The sequence below is a fragment of the Peromyscus californicus genome, unplaced genomic scaffold (assembly GCF_007827085.1).
Source record: "Peromyscus californicus insignis strain IS unplaced genomic scaffold, ASM782708v3 Scaffold_3__1_contigs__length_106647218, whole genome shotgun sequence".
Lineage (NCBI taxonomy): Eukaryota > Metazoa > Chordata > Mammalia > Rodentia > Cricetidae > Peromyscus > Peromyscus californicus.
In genome coordinates, this window is record NW_026294551.1 from 72,298,930 (window position 1) to 72,316,626 (window position 17,697).

The 17,697-nt window shown below is 43.1% G+C and overlaps 1 protein-coding gene across 4 annotated transcripts; it reads left to right on the forward strand.

Moving 5' to 3' along the window:
- Positions 1-2,084: 2,084 nt before the first annotated feature.
- Positions 2,085-15,446, forward strand: LOC128122432 (zinc finger protein 354B). 4 transcript variants are annotated; one of them, XM_052757999.1, is made up of 5 exons: positions 2,087-2,451; positions 2,944-3,027; positions 4,868-4,994; positions 5,889-5,984; positions 13,286-15,446. In XM_052757999.1, the coding sequence occupies exons 1-5, from the start codon at positions 2,107-2,109 to the stop codon at positions 14,815-14,817; spliced, it is 2,184 nt and encodes a 727-aa protein (XP_052613959.1). In that variant the 5' UTR covers positions 2,087-2,106; the 3' UTR covers positions 14,818-15,446. The 4 variants fall into 4 exon arrangements, with proteins under 4 accessions (XP_052613960.1, XP_052613959.1, XP_052613961.1 ...); XM_052758001.1 differs by having other exon boundaries at positions 2,334-2,656; XM_052758000.1 differs by lacking the exon at positions 2,944-3,027 and having other exon boundaries at positions 2,085-2,451.
- The last annotated feature ends 2,251 nt before the right edge of the window (positions 15,447-17,697 follow it).

Below are 17,697 nucleotides of genomic sequence, written 5' to 3' on the forward strand. Positions count from 1 at the left end.
CTCAAGGTCATAGTTAACCACAATAAATCCCAAATGTACATGCTTCAGGGCACTGAGACCCTGAGACACTTCTTGATTGCCTATGTAGAACACCCTATGAAAACAACCACCTTTAGAATGCCTCTGTGCAAGCCACTCACTGCTGTGGGATGTTCTGCATGTCAAATGTGTTGCTGATTGGTCAATAAATAAATCACTGATTGGCCAGTGGCCAGGCAGGAAGTATAGGCGGGACTAACAGAGAGGAGAATTGAGAGAACAGGAAGTTGGGTGAGAGAGACACTGCCAGCCTCCACGATGACAAACAGCATGTGAAGATGCCGGTAAGCCATGAGCCATGTGGCAAGGTATAGATTAATGGAAATGGATTAATTTAAGCTGTAAGAACAGTTAGCAAGAAGCCTGCCACGGCCATACAGTTTGTAACCAATATAAGTCTCTGTGTTTACTTGGTCGGGTCTGAGCGGCTGTGGGGACTGGTGGGTGAGAGAGATTTGTCCTGACTGTAGGCCAGGCAGGAAAACTCTAGCTACAACTCACAACTCTAAAAATTGGGAGGTAGAGGCAGAAACACTATGAGTTCAAGGCCAATCTTGTCTGTATAACAAATCTGAGGCTAGCTACTTGAGATCCTCTCTCAACCCTTATTAAAACTGGATGATGGCATGAGTTCAGAGGATTATAAGAACTCAGAAGAAAATTTGGGGGTCACTGGAGAATTGAAGGCAATTAAAATAATAGTTGAGGTAGAGAAAACTCAAGAGTCAGTAATGAGAAGAAAGATCCTAAGATTTAGTCTTGAGCAACTGTAGCATTTCCTGAGCAGGGAAAGGGACCCATCAGGAAGACAGTTCAGCTGCAGGAGAATTAGGAAATGCCTGTCTGTGCAGTTAATGCTTACAATAGCACATTAGCAGTAGGGATGCAGAGTAGGGGCCAAGAATATTCACTCACACGAGTGTGTGTGTGTGTGTGTGTGTGTGTGTGTGTGTGTGTGTGTGTGTGATTGCATATGAAGATATACATGCATATGAAGTTATACATTGTACCAGCCTGTTTTCTGTTGCTATATGTGATGGTGGTCTTATGAGATTACAATGGACCTGAATATTTTCTACCCCTTAGTTATGGAGCTTTTTGTTTTGTTTTGTTTTTTGTTTTGAGACAGGGTTTCTCTGTTGAGTTTTGGTGCCTGTCCTGGAACTCACTCTGTAGCCCAGGCTGGCCTCGAACTCACAGAGATCCACCTGGCTCTGCCTCCCAAGTGCTGGGATTAAAGGCGTGCGCCACCACCACCCGGCCAGTTATGGAGTTTTTATAAAACTGTAGCACATTATTCATATTTTTGTGGTAGGGACATCTTTGTGTTTCTACTCATACAAAAGTATAGCATGTACAAGCACAGTGTGTTCTACTGTTTAGATAAAGGAATAACACATTTCTCAGAAATGCATGCCTGTCATTAAGCAAAGCATGACTGTATTTGGTCCTTATCTTTGTCCTGATCGTACTATATTAGAAAAAGAGATGAATACATTTGTGTCAGAATTTACTAAGTAACAATGAACTTGCAACATATAACAGTTTTATTGGCACTGATTTGCCAAGAAGTCCCAGTTTCCTTGGTAGCCAGGTGAGGCTGACACAAGCCCTTTTATATCAATCTCTGTGTGAGTGTGTGTGTGTGTGTGTGTGTGTGTGTGTGTGTGTGTGTGTGTGGTGGTGGTGGTGGTGTGGTGTGGTGTTGTGTGTGTTACATTGTGTTCAGACCAGAGGTCAAATTCAGGCATCTTCTTCTATCCATTATTTATTATTTTTATTATTTATTATTTTTATTATTTATTTATTATAAATGCTAGAGCTCCAGGTTTCAGCTAGCCCGCCCTTCTTTTGTTTTTAATCCTGTAACACCCTCGGAGTCTAAAGCAATATATAATTCTTTTCACAGCTCAGTGTCTACTCTCTATCCCACTAAAAAGCACTGCAAACCAAATGATGTTCTCTGGTTTATTTTAAAAGCGTTAAACGCAATACGATTTCAAGTACCTGCGGGAGAAGTGGGTCTTTTCGGGACAGTGTCGGCTGGCCTCACCATTATTCACACAAATGCAATTACAATGCTCTCCACATCCAAGACTTCATATAACTTGTGAACCCAGGGCCCTTTGCGGGATGCCTCCACTGCAGCTGCGCACTAGAACGGCCGAGCCAGTCAACTTCAAATCCCAGAATCCCTGGGTCCCGGAGTGGACTACATTTCCCAGAGGCCTGCGAGTCCGCCATCCTCGGAGCCCCCCACCCCACTCCCGCCAGCCCCGCCTCCCCTGTGAGCTTCAGCTGGCTGCAGGGCGTCTGTTGCTCTGTTCGCAGCTCGGGGCCGAGCTCCCCGGGCTGAGTCTCCACGCGTGGTGGCTCGGAGCCTTCATGAGGTGTAGCGGGAGCCAGAGGGAGGTGAGCGGCTTGGCCAGGTTGGAGGACGTGGAGGCCTATGGCGGCCCCAGACTGGGCCGTCCTGAGCCACTGGTCCCCTTTCTGGAGTTTTCTCTGGGGATCTGGAAATTGACCCCTTGACAGCAACTGCGCATTTGGGTGGGGAGCACGTGGAATGGAGGAACACCGTCCTGGACCCGTGTCAGATCTGAGCAGGTGGAAACGGGTGCGTCCCTGCTGTGGCTACACTCTGGCCTCACTTTCCTTATCCGAAGGGTCCGGGCAGTGCCTGCTGAGCTGTGGTGAACAGTGTAGGGTGATGGCACGTGGGGACGCAGTGAGTCCCCTCTATGATGAAGTCCAGTGTCGCCTGAGTCTTCCCTGATGCCCACTCCCAGCTCCTGCTTCTGTCTCCGGAGGCAGGAGAGCCAGGCTCAACTGATGCTGATGGGACGCATTCGGAGACGGTGCTTCTGAGGGATGTGAAGCAGTCCTACTTTTGTCTTCCCTCAGATCACTTTCTGGAGACTGTACCCATCCTTGAGAAAAGCCCAGAAAGAGAACATGGCTCCAGAGCAAAGGGAAGGGAGGTCTCAGGTGAGCGCACTGCCATCTCAGTTCTTAGTAGAAGATAGGTTTTGTATGGTTTTGTTTTTCCTTCCTGACTGAAGTCCTGCACCCAGTACACCCTTCACCAGGATTTGGTGCCCACGGAGGAGCTGGTCCTTCCTCGTGGGTTGTTTGTAGGGGGCACACTCCATGCTCACAGTTACCTAGCCTCACTGTTGGCTGATCCCAGTCTGCTGTGTACTTACTAAATTGACAGTGACATGCAGGGGCCCTCTTATCACTAGGGACACACCTGGGGCAAGTCCTTTCTGGTGTGCCTCCTTCCTTCATGCATGTTTCTCTCAGCCCTCACCAAGATTGCTCATCTGTTTCTTTTGCCCTTGAAAATGCTTATGATCCCCCCCCCCCCAGCTGTCTCCAGCCCATGGTTTTTCCCTTCACTCTTTGGATCCTCAGTTTCAACTGTACCATTCTTGTGAAAACTAATCTTGACCTGCCATTGTAAGGTGCAGGGATTTAGAGAGACCCCCATCTAGATGAGACACCACACTGACAAAGGAAAGCCATACTGCAGGGGATACAGCTTCAGGAGCCTGACTCTGAAAGCAGGCAGACAACTCAAGAAGCCACCAAGAGGGTTCATGGGATCTTTGGCAGAAAATCAGTGAGCACAGTGGTCAGGAAATGGGATCCTCAAGTCAGCTGAATTATAACCCAGCCCCTCTGTTACCATTTGTGGGCCTTGAGAAAGTAAGTCTAACTCTGTGCCTCAGTTCCCTCACCAATAAAATAAATAAATAACAGCCCTTGCCCTCTTCTAGGATAGGTCAGAGGATGGTATAGTTCGTGGAAAGTGTTTAGGTCAGGCCAGGGGCATGGTGTTGGCTCAGCCTTAGCTACCGTGGCACCAGATAACGCTATATTAACGATGCAGGTTATCATTGGACCCGTAAGGGGCTGGGATCTGGGCAGCCTTTACATTCCATCCAGGAGAGTCAAGTTTTGTTCATGTCCTAAACCTTCATCCCTGTGTGTGTCAATCCTCTCCTACATCTCCCTTATCTTCTCTCCATGTGTCAATACTACAGTAAAAACAAAAAACAAAAATCCTCAGTGTCCAGAAGTTTAAGACCAAGGAAAGAACAGAGTAGGTTCTGTGTCCACGCTGGAAATCTTGAGTTGCGGTGCTGCTACGAGTGCTAAAGCTCGTGACCACAAGTGTTGGCAGCTTCTGGCTTCACATTCTTGCCTCTTGAAGTAGGTGGTGTGCGGGCTTACCGGTCTAGCTACGCAGCTTTCTTTGCAATGTTGAAATTATTTTATGCATGTTCCTGTGTGCTGATTAGATCAGAAATTCTTTAAAAGATCATCTTTTGTATTCTCTCCACATAAATTATTTTTCCTATATAGGCATTGCATACATGTGAAAATTAAGAGGAAAGAATCTTGCTGAGAATGGTGGCCCATGTCTTTAATCCCAGTACTAGGGAGGCAGAGGCAGGCAGATCTGCGAGTTTGAGGCAAGCGTGGTCTACAGAATAAGTTCCAGGAGACAGCCAGAGCTGTATAGGCCCTATCTCAAAAACAAAATAAAAAACCTCAAAAGAATCTTTATCAGAAGGATTTCTAATTACCATGATGTGCACTAATGGCTATACTCCCTGTACACAAAGCCGGGCTCCTACTCAGTGCTGCTCTGTGTTTTTGTCACTGGTTGAATTGATCATTAAATGGATGACCTGGCCCCTTTAGAACCTTCAGTGACATCAGCAGCATTTCGTGGTGGCCTGTCCACTTTCCACACTGTCACCTCCCTCATGATACATGAGGCTGGTCCCGGATGAGATGGAGTGGCTTTTCCTCACAGGTGTCGGTGACATTTGAGGATGTGGCTGTGCTCTTTACTCGGGATGAGTGGAAGAAGCTGGATCCCTCTCAGAGAAGCCTGTACCGTGAGGTGATGCTGGAGAACTACAGCAACCTGGCCTCACTGGGTAAGGGAGTTCCCTGTGGGCGTAGATTCAGAAATGAGACCTTAGCACCTCCTTCCCTGAATGAAAGCTGCGGCCATTAAAACACCCTCACTGGGTTTTGCTGGAGGACTGTACAAATCAGAGCTCTATAAATACTAAATACGGAAACTGTTTTCCACTTGCAGCTGTTTAGGTGAGGCCAAAGAGGGTTGATGCTCATACCATCCCCCATCTACTGTCTGTAGTTTGACAGTAGAAATTCTTCCAGTGTTTCAGAAGCTGCATTCTCGTACATATTTATTCTGCGTTGCCTGTAAACAAAGACTTCCCTCATCCCTCCTCTCTACCGATTTCTTGCCTCTCACACTTCTCTTTTGCAGTCAGGTAAATGCTGTATACTCTATCCTTGAAAAGGAATCAAATACTGTTTCCTTGCTTTAAACAGGCTACTTGCTTTAAAAAATCTTTCACAGGGCCGGGCGGTGGTGGCGCACGCCTTTAATCCCAGCACTCGGGAGGCAGAGCCAGGCGGATCTCTGTGAGTTCGAGGCCAGCCTGGGCTACCAAGTGAGTCCCAGGAAAGGCGCAAAGCTACACAGAGAAACCCTGTCTCGAAAAACCAAAAATCTTTCACAGATACCTGCTTGTACGTTTTTATTCCATCTGTACACCCAACGTTCCTTTTCTAGAACTGCCTGCTTATCGTGTTTCCATAACGTACAATTGGTTCTACCAGTCATGTCCTATGAGCCCCTTGGCCTCTGCTTAACACATCCCATCAGATGACAGGGAACAGCTTAAGTGCCCTGTGGAAGTGTTCTGCGCCATCCTCTGAGCTTCTCACACAAACATGCAATGCTTGTTCCTGTTAAAACAAAACTAAGTCTTTTTATTGTTCACTTTGTTTGTGATCAGGATTTCCTTTTACCAAACCAAAGATGATCTCCGTGTTGCAGCAAGGAGAAGAACCCTGGAAAGCAGAGAAAGAAGGTCATGGCGGCTCCTCTCTTGGTGAGTGGGTGGGCCTGAGAGACCCAAGAATCTCTGCAAAACAAGAATAGAAGGCAGCCTCAGTGCCTGGAGACTGCCCTAGACCAGCAGGTTGTTCTTTAGTGGCAGGGCTGTTAAGGGGAGGGCCGAGGATGAGAAGATAAAGAAGCCAGGAACACCGCTGGGTCAGGAGTGTCTGTTTATTAAGAAGTACAGCAGCATCTTATAGTCTATTTGTGGCGGGGAATGGGAAAGTCAGTGGAGAGCTCTCACACAGTGGGACGGAGGCAGCAGGATGCTGTTCAAGCAGTGCTGCACACGGGGACACAGGATATCCTAAGGGTGTCACAGATGGAGCCCACAGCAACCTTGGGACTGACAATGATAGCTCTTTGGGGTCAAGAGTGGCATACTCAGGATCTGAAGCCAAAGCTCCCCCAAAGCCTTGGCCCCAGGCCATTACTGGCCCTGCCAAGCATCTTCCTGATTTTATTCAAGGGACGATGTTCCCTCTCGATACAGCAGGGCCTCAGAGAAAGCCTTAGATCGGCCTCTCTCTCAACAGGAGACTTCTACAGGTACTCGACCCTCAAGGACTTATGGGAAAGGGAAATCCCAGGCTCCTAGGTCCTAGCTTCCCCTCCTGGTCACTTTTCAAATGAGTATCACAAGGTCTCTTATTCTTTTGAAGGAGGCTGCATTTTATGTACAAGAAATCAGTATATATATATATTTTTTTAAGATTGATTTATTATGTATACAGTATTCTGCCTGCATGTATCCCTGAAGGCCAGAAGAGGGCACCAGATCTCATTACAGATGGTTGTGAGCCACCATGTGGGTGCTGGGAATTGAACTCAGGACCTCTGGAAGAACAGTCAGTGCTCTTAACCTCTGAGCCATCTCTCCAGCCCCAGAAGTCAGTATATTTGAGGGTATGTTGGAAGTAATTGTTTCTGGCTGTGCACAGAGTATGTATAGGAAGTGGAGACAAAGGAAATGAGCTGGAAGGCCTCACTGCTTTTTGGTACGATTTTAAGAGATTTGGACTGTCCTGTGGATAATGGGAATATCTAAGAAGTTTAAGGAGAGTTTATGATGCCTGATATTTCAGTGGGGAAAACAAGGTCTGGTGCAGAAATGAATGCTCCGAATCAATATGTAACTCAAGAAGCCCGGATGTGTCCTCACTCTGGCTTGCGTTACCCCACTTAAGATGAAAGAACACACTGATGTGGACAGAGCTCCAAGACATGCTGAGGAGTGAAAAGGTTACAGAGCTCTGTGAAGACGTGGCACCATTTACTTTAAAGACAATGTATTGCTTGCATGAGTAGTACCTGTATAGGCAGGGAGACATGAGGACACGCTGTCACTGGAAACCGAAGTTACTTTTGGAATGCATCTGTAAAAGGGGACTTGACGTCTGGTTTTCCACAGAGACTGTTAACGTTCATGAAGTCCTTGTGTGATTGCAGTTCAGTAAGACTGGCTGTTGTGGAAGCATTGGAAGGACAGATTCAAAGTGAGGCCAAGCTAGAGGTGGGAAGCCTCCTGGAGCCACTTCAGGAGTCCAGCAGGGCCTGGTGGAGAAGCCTGCTTCAGGAGTCATGGAAGTGAGGCGCAGTCTGTGGGGTGAGAGTGTAGGAGTTCTGTGTGGTGTTCGGTTGAAGTACTCGGATAGTTGTTCCCCCACAGGTAGTTGTGTAAGGTAAGACAGATGTGGTTGGAACCCACATGAGAGGTCAGAGCCCCACACAGACACTTGAAGGTGGTTTTTGTAGCCTTGAGCTGACTGCAGAGGGCAGAGAAGGCCATTGCACTGTACATAAGGAAGAGGAATCAGTGATGAGAGAGAAATGGAAGAGGTGGATGTTTTGGCAGCTGAGAGTTGAATGAAGACTCCCCGCTTGGCCCCACCATCTGGCCATGCCTTTATCTAAATAAGCGGGATATAAGCAAGGCAGCACCAGCCAGGACGAGACCTGGTCCTGCTCTTGTGCAATCCAGTAGGGACAATGAGAGTGAAGACACAAGCACACACAGGACATGGAATGCCGGTCACACTAGACACAGGAAGTCTAGTGAGGACTCAGGAGCAAGGACACAAAGTGCTGTGAGAGTTCAGGCCAGGAGCACTGCAGCCAGGACTTCCCTGAGCATATGGAGTCTAGTCTAGGAAGTGTTGAGTGATGGTCAGGAGAAGGGAGCCAGGGTTGACCCAGGAGAAAGTAGAAAAGGCCAGGAGACAGCAGTAGAACTAGATCCTGCTGAGGCCCAACAGGGGGTTCGATCTGAGGATCTGAGAGTCTTGCACAGGGCTGAGGAGTCATGAGCAGCCTGGAGCTGGGCCCAGCCCCCTGCCCCCAGAAGGAGAGCTTGAGGGCTAGGAGCCTGGAGTGGGGGCACTGGGGACCGTCTGAAGTTGGGTCAGGTCAGACAGTGAGGATTAGGGAAGAGCTGAAAGACTGGCTGTACCCTGTTCTGATAGACCCTGAATAAGAAAGCCCTTCTCCTTTAGTCTAAAGTGACAGTTTCAGACTTAGAGACCATGGTTGTCTATCTCTGAAACCCTTGTTTGGAGAAATACAGTCATTCTGTGGAAACTACCAAGGCAGCTTATAGAGGAAATAGTTTATTGTGGGCTTTCAGTTTCAGAGGGCTAGAGTCCATGATGGTGGCCTGGAGGTAGCAGGGGGCAGGCAATTGGAGTAGCAGCTGAGAGCTCACCTCTTAAACAGCAAGCAGGAGGCAGAGAGCACTGCGAGTGGAGGGGGGCTTCTACAGCCTCACAGCTGGCCTGTGACACACCTCCTCAACAAGTCCACACCTCCTAATGCTTCCCCAGTAGCCGCCAGCTTCCTGTTCACCTCCATCTCCTGTTTGTCATTTTCAGGGTTCTAACACACCCCACCTCAGGGGTTCTCCTTTCCCGTCTTCAAATGGTCATGGAGCTGCATGGCTTGCACACCTGTGTTGGATGAGTTTCTTCATAAGTAGACTCAGCCAATCTAACCCTCCTTCTAGACTTTGTTTTTTGGTGGTTTTGTGGTTTTGTGGTTTTGTTTTGTTTGACGATAGAGTCTCATGTAGCCTGACCGGCTTTGAACGCCTTTGCCTCCTGCCTCTACTTCTCAAGAGCCGGGATGAAGGGTGTGTGTCACCGTGCCTGGTAACATTCTCCATACTCTATCCCCTCACCACCCTTCATGTTCTGTCCGTGTACTGTCACTGCAGGCCAGCACATTTTCATTTAAGACCTGCCTCTCCCTCTGCACTGCAAGCTCCCTGTGTGGCAGTTGACTGTCACTCATTCCTGTTTTCCTAAGGCCTGAAACTGGCTGGCCAAGGTAGGCTTCCAGTTAGTTCCATGGATGCAGGAGGGACTGTTGCAGAGGTTTTGGAGAGATAAAGCATGGAAGATAAAGAAGATGAGAATTGAAAGGTTGCTGTGAGAGGTGGTGATAATCATTGGGAGGATGTATAATTTCTGCATTTTTGGTCTTTTTAAAATATTCACCATTTAATTTTAAATTTAAATTTTAAAAATTAAAAATTTTTAATATTTAATATTCACCATTTTCATGTCATTGTCCATATTTTCCTTTAGCTCTTTAAACTTTTTGTAACAGTTGTTTTAAAGTCATTGTGTACCATGCCACCATCTTGTCTTTAAGCAAAGATATTTTCTGCTTATTTTGTTCTTTTGTTTTTATTTTTGTTTAATTTTATTGCTGGAGATTCAGGCCTTGCACTTTCTAGGCAGGTGCTCTACCACTGAGCTACACTTCAAGCTGTAGCTTCCTCTGAAGGGACTTACTTTCCTGTTTGTCTTATGCCTTGTGATTTTTAAAATATGTGTGTGCATATTTTTTTTTCATTTTTATGTGTATGGATTTCTGCCTGCAAAAATGTCTGTGTACCACATGGGTACAGGGCTCACAAAAGCCACAGTAGGGTGTTAGATCCCCTGGAACTGGAGTCATAGACAGTTGTGAGCTGCCATGTGGAAGAGCAGCCAGTACTCAGTGGTTATTAAGCCATCTCTCCAGTCCCCTGCCTTGTCATTTTTTATTCAAATTTAAGCATTTGAATCTTTTCTCGGGTCTGCTGGGGTTATGGGTGATTTTCTTTTTAGCTGTTACAAGGCACATCTGTGACAATAATCAAACTGAGGCATAAGCTGAAGACCTCATCCCTTCTCTCAGCCTGTGTCTCCCCCTTAGCACACATGGTGACTTTCTAAATCTCCTCAACTCTCATGTATAGGGCAGTTGTCTCTTGGGTGTTCTTATCCATGTGTTTGGCTCTGAAAGTGAGGAAAGAGCAAGTAAAGGTGGGGAAGGGCATTAGCCTTTAAATCGTTGGGTATCCAAAAAATAAATAAATCGTTGGGTATCCATGCCTGTGGTGGAGATGGGTGGTGTCCTGCCATAGATAGCAGCTGGTCCTTCCTGCCCCTCGCTTCTTAGGGCTGCTGTAGGAATGCTAGTAGGTAGCTCCTTGGAGCTAGTTGCTGAATGGAATGTACTTCAGTTTACTGTCCAGGCCTTCCTGTAGAAGCTGCATAGACTCCAGGGTTTCAAGATAGTTCTAATGGACAGATTTTGTTGTCTAGTTAGGGAATTGGAATCCTGGCACTTCATACCATTACATGTGCCATATTCCCTGGCATCCACTTTTTCTCAGATACCTCACATTCATTTACAGTTTGGGCATTCTCTGCCTTCACATGATGTTGAAGATGAAGTCTTGCATGAAGTGACTCCTTACTGCTTTGGGAAGAAATTCTGATACATTGCTCCCTACTCACTCAGCATTATACTCTCTATCTACATGCTTTAGAATTTACTCTTTAAACATGAGTTTTATTGTTCAATGAATGTTTTTGTCTTTATTTAGGAAATGCATTTCTAAATAAAGTATATATTTTTAAATATACTTTTTAAGATTTTTGTCCTTTTGTCTGTGTACTTTTTTTTTTTTTTTTTTTTTTTGGTTTTTCGAGACAGGGTTTCTCTGTGTAGCTTTGCGCCTTTCCTGGAACTCGCTTTGGAGACCAGGCTGGCCTCGAACTCACAGAGATCCGCCTGGCTCTGCCTCCCGAGTGCTGGGATTAAAGGCGTGCGCCACCACCGCCCGGCTTGTCTGTGTACCTTTTTAAAGCCACTTTGAGAAACCAATTTTAAAATTGAAGCTTTCTTGGTAGGTGTGAGCTATATAGGAAGATTAGTTCCTCCTGATGAGAGAAACACAGAAAGAGGAGTAAGACATATTCTTGCTCATCACAGTCTGTATGGGGGTGTTATGTGAGGAAAGTTTTTACTGTCTCTCAGCAAGTGGAGGCCAGGATGCTACTTAATATCTTGCAATGTAGAGGACAGTCCCATACAACAGAGAATTATCTGGCCCATGGTGTCAGCTACTACTAAGAAATTCTGACCTATATCCTGACTTTATTTACTGATATAATTATATAACATTGGGCGGTTAACACCCAAGAGTAGCAGAGGTATACTCCATTTTCATTCACCTTGTATAGGTTTTTCCTATTTCTTGAATTCCTCTTATTCTTTATAAAACGATGGCTGTTACTTTTGTGTGTCCATTCTATATATGCTTCTTCACTGAAGGGTTTTAAAAGATGCTATCAGCAAGTACAGGCAATTTTTTTAACTCCTCTAATTTATTTGTCTGATTACAATAATTAATATTTCCTCAAAGGTGAATAGTAGGGAAAATGGATATACTTGCCTAGAGTCTCTTCATTAAATACACATAGACTCTCTTCATTAAATCAGGTATTAGCTTTAGGACTAAAGTATTTTAATTTTATCATGTTGTGGAAATATTCTTCACATCTTATTTGTGCTTATTATCTGTGTGACACAGATTTTTATTGAAGGCTTTCTTGGCATCCTTAGATATATACTTTCCCCTTAAATACATATAATGTACTTGCGTACTGTATAGTGATATTTTAGTAAATGATAAACTGCATATACAATAATGGCCCCATAAGAGTACAGTGGAGCTGAAAATGAACTGTTACCTTGTGACATTGTAGCCATTAAAAGTTAATAGAGGGCGCTGGAGAGATGGATAGGCAGTTAAGAATACTTGTTGCTCTCGCAGAGGACCTGGGTTTGTTTCCGGGCACTCACACGGTGGTTCACAATCACCATTACTTAGTTCAAGGGGTTCCAATGACCTTTTCTGACTGTTGCAGGCAATTAGCACACGTGGTATACATACATAAATATGAGCAATATGCATATAAAGGGAACAGTAATTTAAAAAATTATAAACAATAGAATGCAAGCTGGTCAAAGTGGTGTACTCCTTTAATCCTAGCACTCAAGAGGCAGAAGCATGCTGATCCCTATGAGTTCAAGGTTAGCCTGCTCTCTACACTGAGTTCCAGGCCAACCAGAGTTATACAGTGAGGCCCTGCCTCAATAATGAATAAATAAAACTTAACAGAATGTATTATTCATGTGTTTGTAACAATGCTGATGTAATCAAACCTGTACTGCTAATAGTATACAAGTATAGCACTAGAATTATATACAGTACACAATATTTGATAATAGCCATAAGTGATTCTATTTCTGGTTCATGACTACTGTGCTTTATATTTTAATACAATGTATTAAAATAGACTTGTACTTATGGGAAGAAAGGTTAAGGAGGCTATGTTATACTAGCAGCAGTCCCATATGTCTCATGTTTACCATATCTCTTGATTGCATCAACACACACATAGCACATCCAGTGGCTGATCTATACCATCTAGATTTGTGTTCAGTATCCTCTGTGATGCTTACATAATGATGACCTCACTTAAGGCCACATTTCTCAGAGCAGATCTCTGTCATTTAATGATGCATTGCTGTATCTTGTAATAAGTGCTTTAATGAGAGGAAGGGAGTGGATTATTAGATTCAGTCAGAAAGAGATGCAACAGAGGGGTTATTTGCATTGAATTGGAAGGCCACTAAGGATTCTGATATGTAGAAAAGGGGAAGATATTAAAAAAAAAAGAATGTAAAAAATACCCTAATTTATGAGTCCGTCATAGGCTTTGGATACCAGACTGCATTTCCCAATTCATACTCTAATCCCTCTATTGGTTACTTTTAACTCTCACATCCTTAAATGAGCTTTGTTCAATCCATTGTTTGGCTCTCATCCACTATTTTATAAAGTGTTATTTTCCATTTTCCTTCTTGTTAGTATCTTTAGGCATATAGGTATCATTAATATTCTTCCTATAAATTTAGCTAATCATACCCATCACTGGCAATTTTTTTTTCTTCCAGGATGCAATAGCAGTCTTCAAACCACAAAATCAACTCAAACTAAAGATTCATCATTTCAGGGATTAATGAGGAAACAACTCAAAAGAGATGAGTCCTGGGACTTCACCTCAGGAAAATTCTGCAGAGCTGACAACAGTTTTAAAAAGCAGGACAAAAATGAAAGCTTACAAATAATTTCAGTCACCCATACAAAAATCCTTACTGTAGATAAAAGCCATAAGAAATTTGAATTTGGTCCAAACATCAGCCTGAAGTCAGTTGGTAAGCAAAAGATTTCTAGAGGAAAAACACAAAGAAATAGCCTCAAGGAAAATTCAAATTCACTTAATCAACCAAAACGCTATAAATGTAGTACTTGTGAAAAAGCTTTCATGCACAACTCATCCCTTCGAAAACATCTGAAAAACCATACTGGAGAGAGATTATTTCAATGTAAAGAATGTTTGAAAGCTTTCAGCCAAAGTTCTGCTCTTATTCAACATCAAAGAACTCATACTGGAGAGAAACCCTACATATGTAAAGAATGTGGGAAAGCCTTCAGCCATAGTGCTTCCCTTTGTAAGCACCTAAGAACTCATACTTTGGAGAAATCTTATACATGCAAAGAATGTGGAAAATCCTTTAGCAGAAGGTCTGGCCTTTTTTTGCATCAAAAAATCCATGCCCGTGAAAATCCTCATAAATATAATCCAGGTAGGAAGGCATCCACTTCTCTTTCAGGATGTCAGAGAATTCATTCCAGAAAAAAGACCTACTTGTGTAACGAATGTGGCAACACCTTTAAGTCTAGTTCATCCCTTCGTTACCACCAGAGAATCCACACTGGAGAGAAACCTTTCAAATGCAGTGAATGTGGCAGAGCCTTCAGTCAAAGCGCATCACTTATTCAACATGAAAGAATTCACACTGGAGAAAGGCCCTACAGATGTAATGAATGTGGAAAAGGCTTCACTTCTATTTCGAGACTCAATAGACACCGAATAATTCACACTGGGGAGAAACTGTATAATTGTAATGAATGTGGCAAAGCCTTAAGTTCCCATTCAACTCTTATCATTCACGAGAGAATTCACACTGGAGAGAAACCATGTAAATGTAAAGTTTGTGGGAAAGCCTTCAGACAAAGTTCAGCTCTGATCCAACATCAGAGAATGCATACTGGAGAAAGACCTTATAAGTGTAATGAGTGTGGGAAAACATTCAGGTGTAACTCATCTCTCAGTAACCATCAACGAATTCATACTGGAGAGAAACCTTATCAATGTATAGAATGTGGGATGTCATTTGGCCAAAGTGCAGCTCTTATTCAACATCAGAGGATTCACACAGGAGAGAAGCCCTTTAAATGTAACACTTGTGGGAAGAGTTTTCGACAAAGCTCCTCCCTTATTGCACATCAGCGAATTCATACTGGAGAGAAACCCTATGAATGTAGTGCATGTGGGAAGCTCTTCAGTCAGAGATCCTCCCTTACCAATCATTATAAAATTCATATTGAAGAGGACTCTTTGAACACAGATTTGCATGAGTAAAAGCAATTAACCAAAGTTCCTCAGAATATATACTTCATATTGACTTAATATAGTGAATATGAGGAAACTTTCAGTTTAGGCCTGTGAGACTAAAATTATAAGGATAAACATTGGTTATATAATAATAGAGAAAATTTGCTACCTTTCAGTCATTTTTTAAGATCAGATACTTCGCAGTTGCAGATATTAACATGGGCTGTTTATAAGGTAAAATGAACACTTTTTTATTTGTCTGCATAATATATAATATATGCAATATATAAACACTAGAAAAGTCTGAGTTCAGGAGGGCTGTGCTTTTGTTATTAGCAAAAGGAATATCAGCTATTAGCATATTTACTATAACTAATATTTTAATAGTGAATAACTAAACTATATGCATTTTTGAAGCAAGGGACCAAATTTTAAAAAAAACAAAAACTACCTCACAGTGTCTGAAATTTTCATTTTCCTATGCTGTTGTCAAACTGCATGATTTTTATTAAAGAGAAAAAATTGTTCTTAAATTTTTGTGCTTCTAATTTTCTAACTTTCCTACAAACCTCCCATACTTAATATACATATTCTAATTTTGTGCTGTGAATTATTTTCCTTCATTGCCTTGAATCATTAATTTTTTTTTTTTTTTTTTTTTTTTTGGTTTTTCGAGACAGGGTTTCTCTGTGTAGCTTTGCGCCTTTCCTGGGACTCACTTGGTAGCCCAGGCTGGCCTCGAACTCACAGAGATCTGCCTGGCTCTGCCTCCCGAGTGCTGGGATTAAAGGCGTGCGCCACCACCGCCCGGCGAATCATTAATTATTAAGCCACGTTCTGAATGGTAATATTAAATACTTGTTATAGTTATGTTGGAGCAAACAGGCTAGCTGAACTTGCCAAAATGAGCTGTGAGAGCACTATTAAGGAAGACACCTGACATGAACTGATTCCCACACGCACACTGTAAATGGAGGCTTTTCTGTCCCACCCAGTCCCGAAGCCACTTTTAAAGTCACTCAGAGGCTTAATATTATAAACTGTTTGTCCAGTTGCTCAGGCTTATTACTAACTAGCTCTTACAACTTAAATTACTTTGTCATGTGTCTCATGGCTTTGCCAGTGTTCTAATTCATCTTGCCCCCCCAGTGGCTAGCTGGCCTCTCCTCTCAACTCCACCCTTCTCCCTGTATCCCTGCTTGGATTTCCTGCCTGGCTCTATCCTGCCTTGCTATAGGCCAAAGCAGCTTTATTCACCAATGGTAATAAAACATTCACAGTGTACAGAAAGACATCCCACAGCAGCACACCATACACATGAACCCTCAAACATACCCACCACACACATACATAGGACAAAATTACATTTTCCAGGGCTAATATATAGACACAATTGATTTTTATATATTTGTCTTATATAAGTAACCTAGTTAATTTATGTGTGCATACAATTTTCTAATAGGGTATTTGTAGATTCTTTGCATTCATAATGTTATCTACAAATACCATTTTTTCCATCTTCTAATCACTGTCTTATTTTTCTTACAGTGTGGCACTACCTAATATATCATTTTAGCTTTTCTCATCTGATCACAGTGTCTTTTATTTATTTTTCTTATTTATAGCACTATACAACATGGCACCATACAGTGAACATGATTAATAATACCTTCCTATTTAATACACTAGCTTCAGTTTGTGGATGCTTGTTCTGAAACTGACTGAACAGCTCTTTTGCTGTGAGTTTTATCATAAAAAAAGGAATAGCATTTTGTTATATACACTTTCTGCATTGGCTAAACATGATAGTTTTTCTCTTCATTGTTTTAAGAATAACACTGTTTGATTCCCACCACTACCAGGGTCTTGCTATAATAGCCCAGGCTGGCCTAGACATCAACTATGTAGCTATCTTCATATTTCAGCCTCCTAAGTGTTAGATTACAGGCATGCACAATTGCACCCAGAACTGTCCTAATTTTGATGGTGTATGAATGAAATAAATCCTTATTGGCCATGCTGTATCATAATCTGTGTGCTTGTTTGTCAGATTTCTTCCTTAGTAAGTAGAAGCCCAACTGAAGTGTGGGGCATTTACCCACCAACTCCACAGCTCCCCAGAGTTTTCTTGAGTGTGGGCAGCAGGAAATATTAGATAGAAGGATTTATATTGTGGAGATAAACAGATAGAAAATAAAGGATAGCCTCAAGAGGGCCTGGAACCTTTTCCAACAGGCCCCGACTGTCTCTGCCCCAGGGTATTTATAGAGATGCCAAGGGGTGGAGCAAAAGACCTCCCCCCAGCCCAGCCAAGGGCAGACCATTTCAGACACCTGCACTCAGGCCGGTGGCCCTAATCCTCTATGCGGACCTGCTGGGTAAAGCCACGAGGAACCTGAAAACGGGCTCCCACAGGTCCCCCTTTCTTACTATATAAAAAACAACTCATTATTAATGGCTTACAGCAATCTCCATAGCTGTTACACCTCCAGTATGGGAGTAGAGGATGATATAGATGGCATTTTGATTAGGTCCAAGGTGACTACAGCAGTCTTTAGCTGCATCAAGCCCTCTTTAAACCAAAAACTCTTAAGGCAACTACAAACTTAAAGAATTCCTTAGCTTCATCATTACTATTAACAGGTTAACATAAATATTGCTATATATAGTCACAATTCTCTCAATCTTATATATCAAAGCAAACTCTTAATATAATCATTTGAATTAACATATGGTGCTATATATAGTTAACAATTTCTCCATCTTACAACTTTAACTCTTAATCATTTTAATTTTCTTGCTAACAGAACATAGGAAAAACTTCTGATGTATTCACAAACTTAAATATTTCCTTAACTCCACAAAAACCAGGGTGCATTAATACCAATAGGTTAAACATAATTCAAC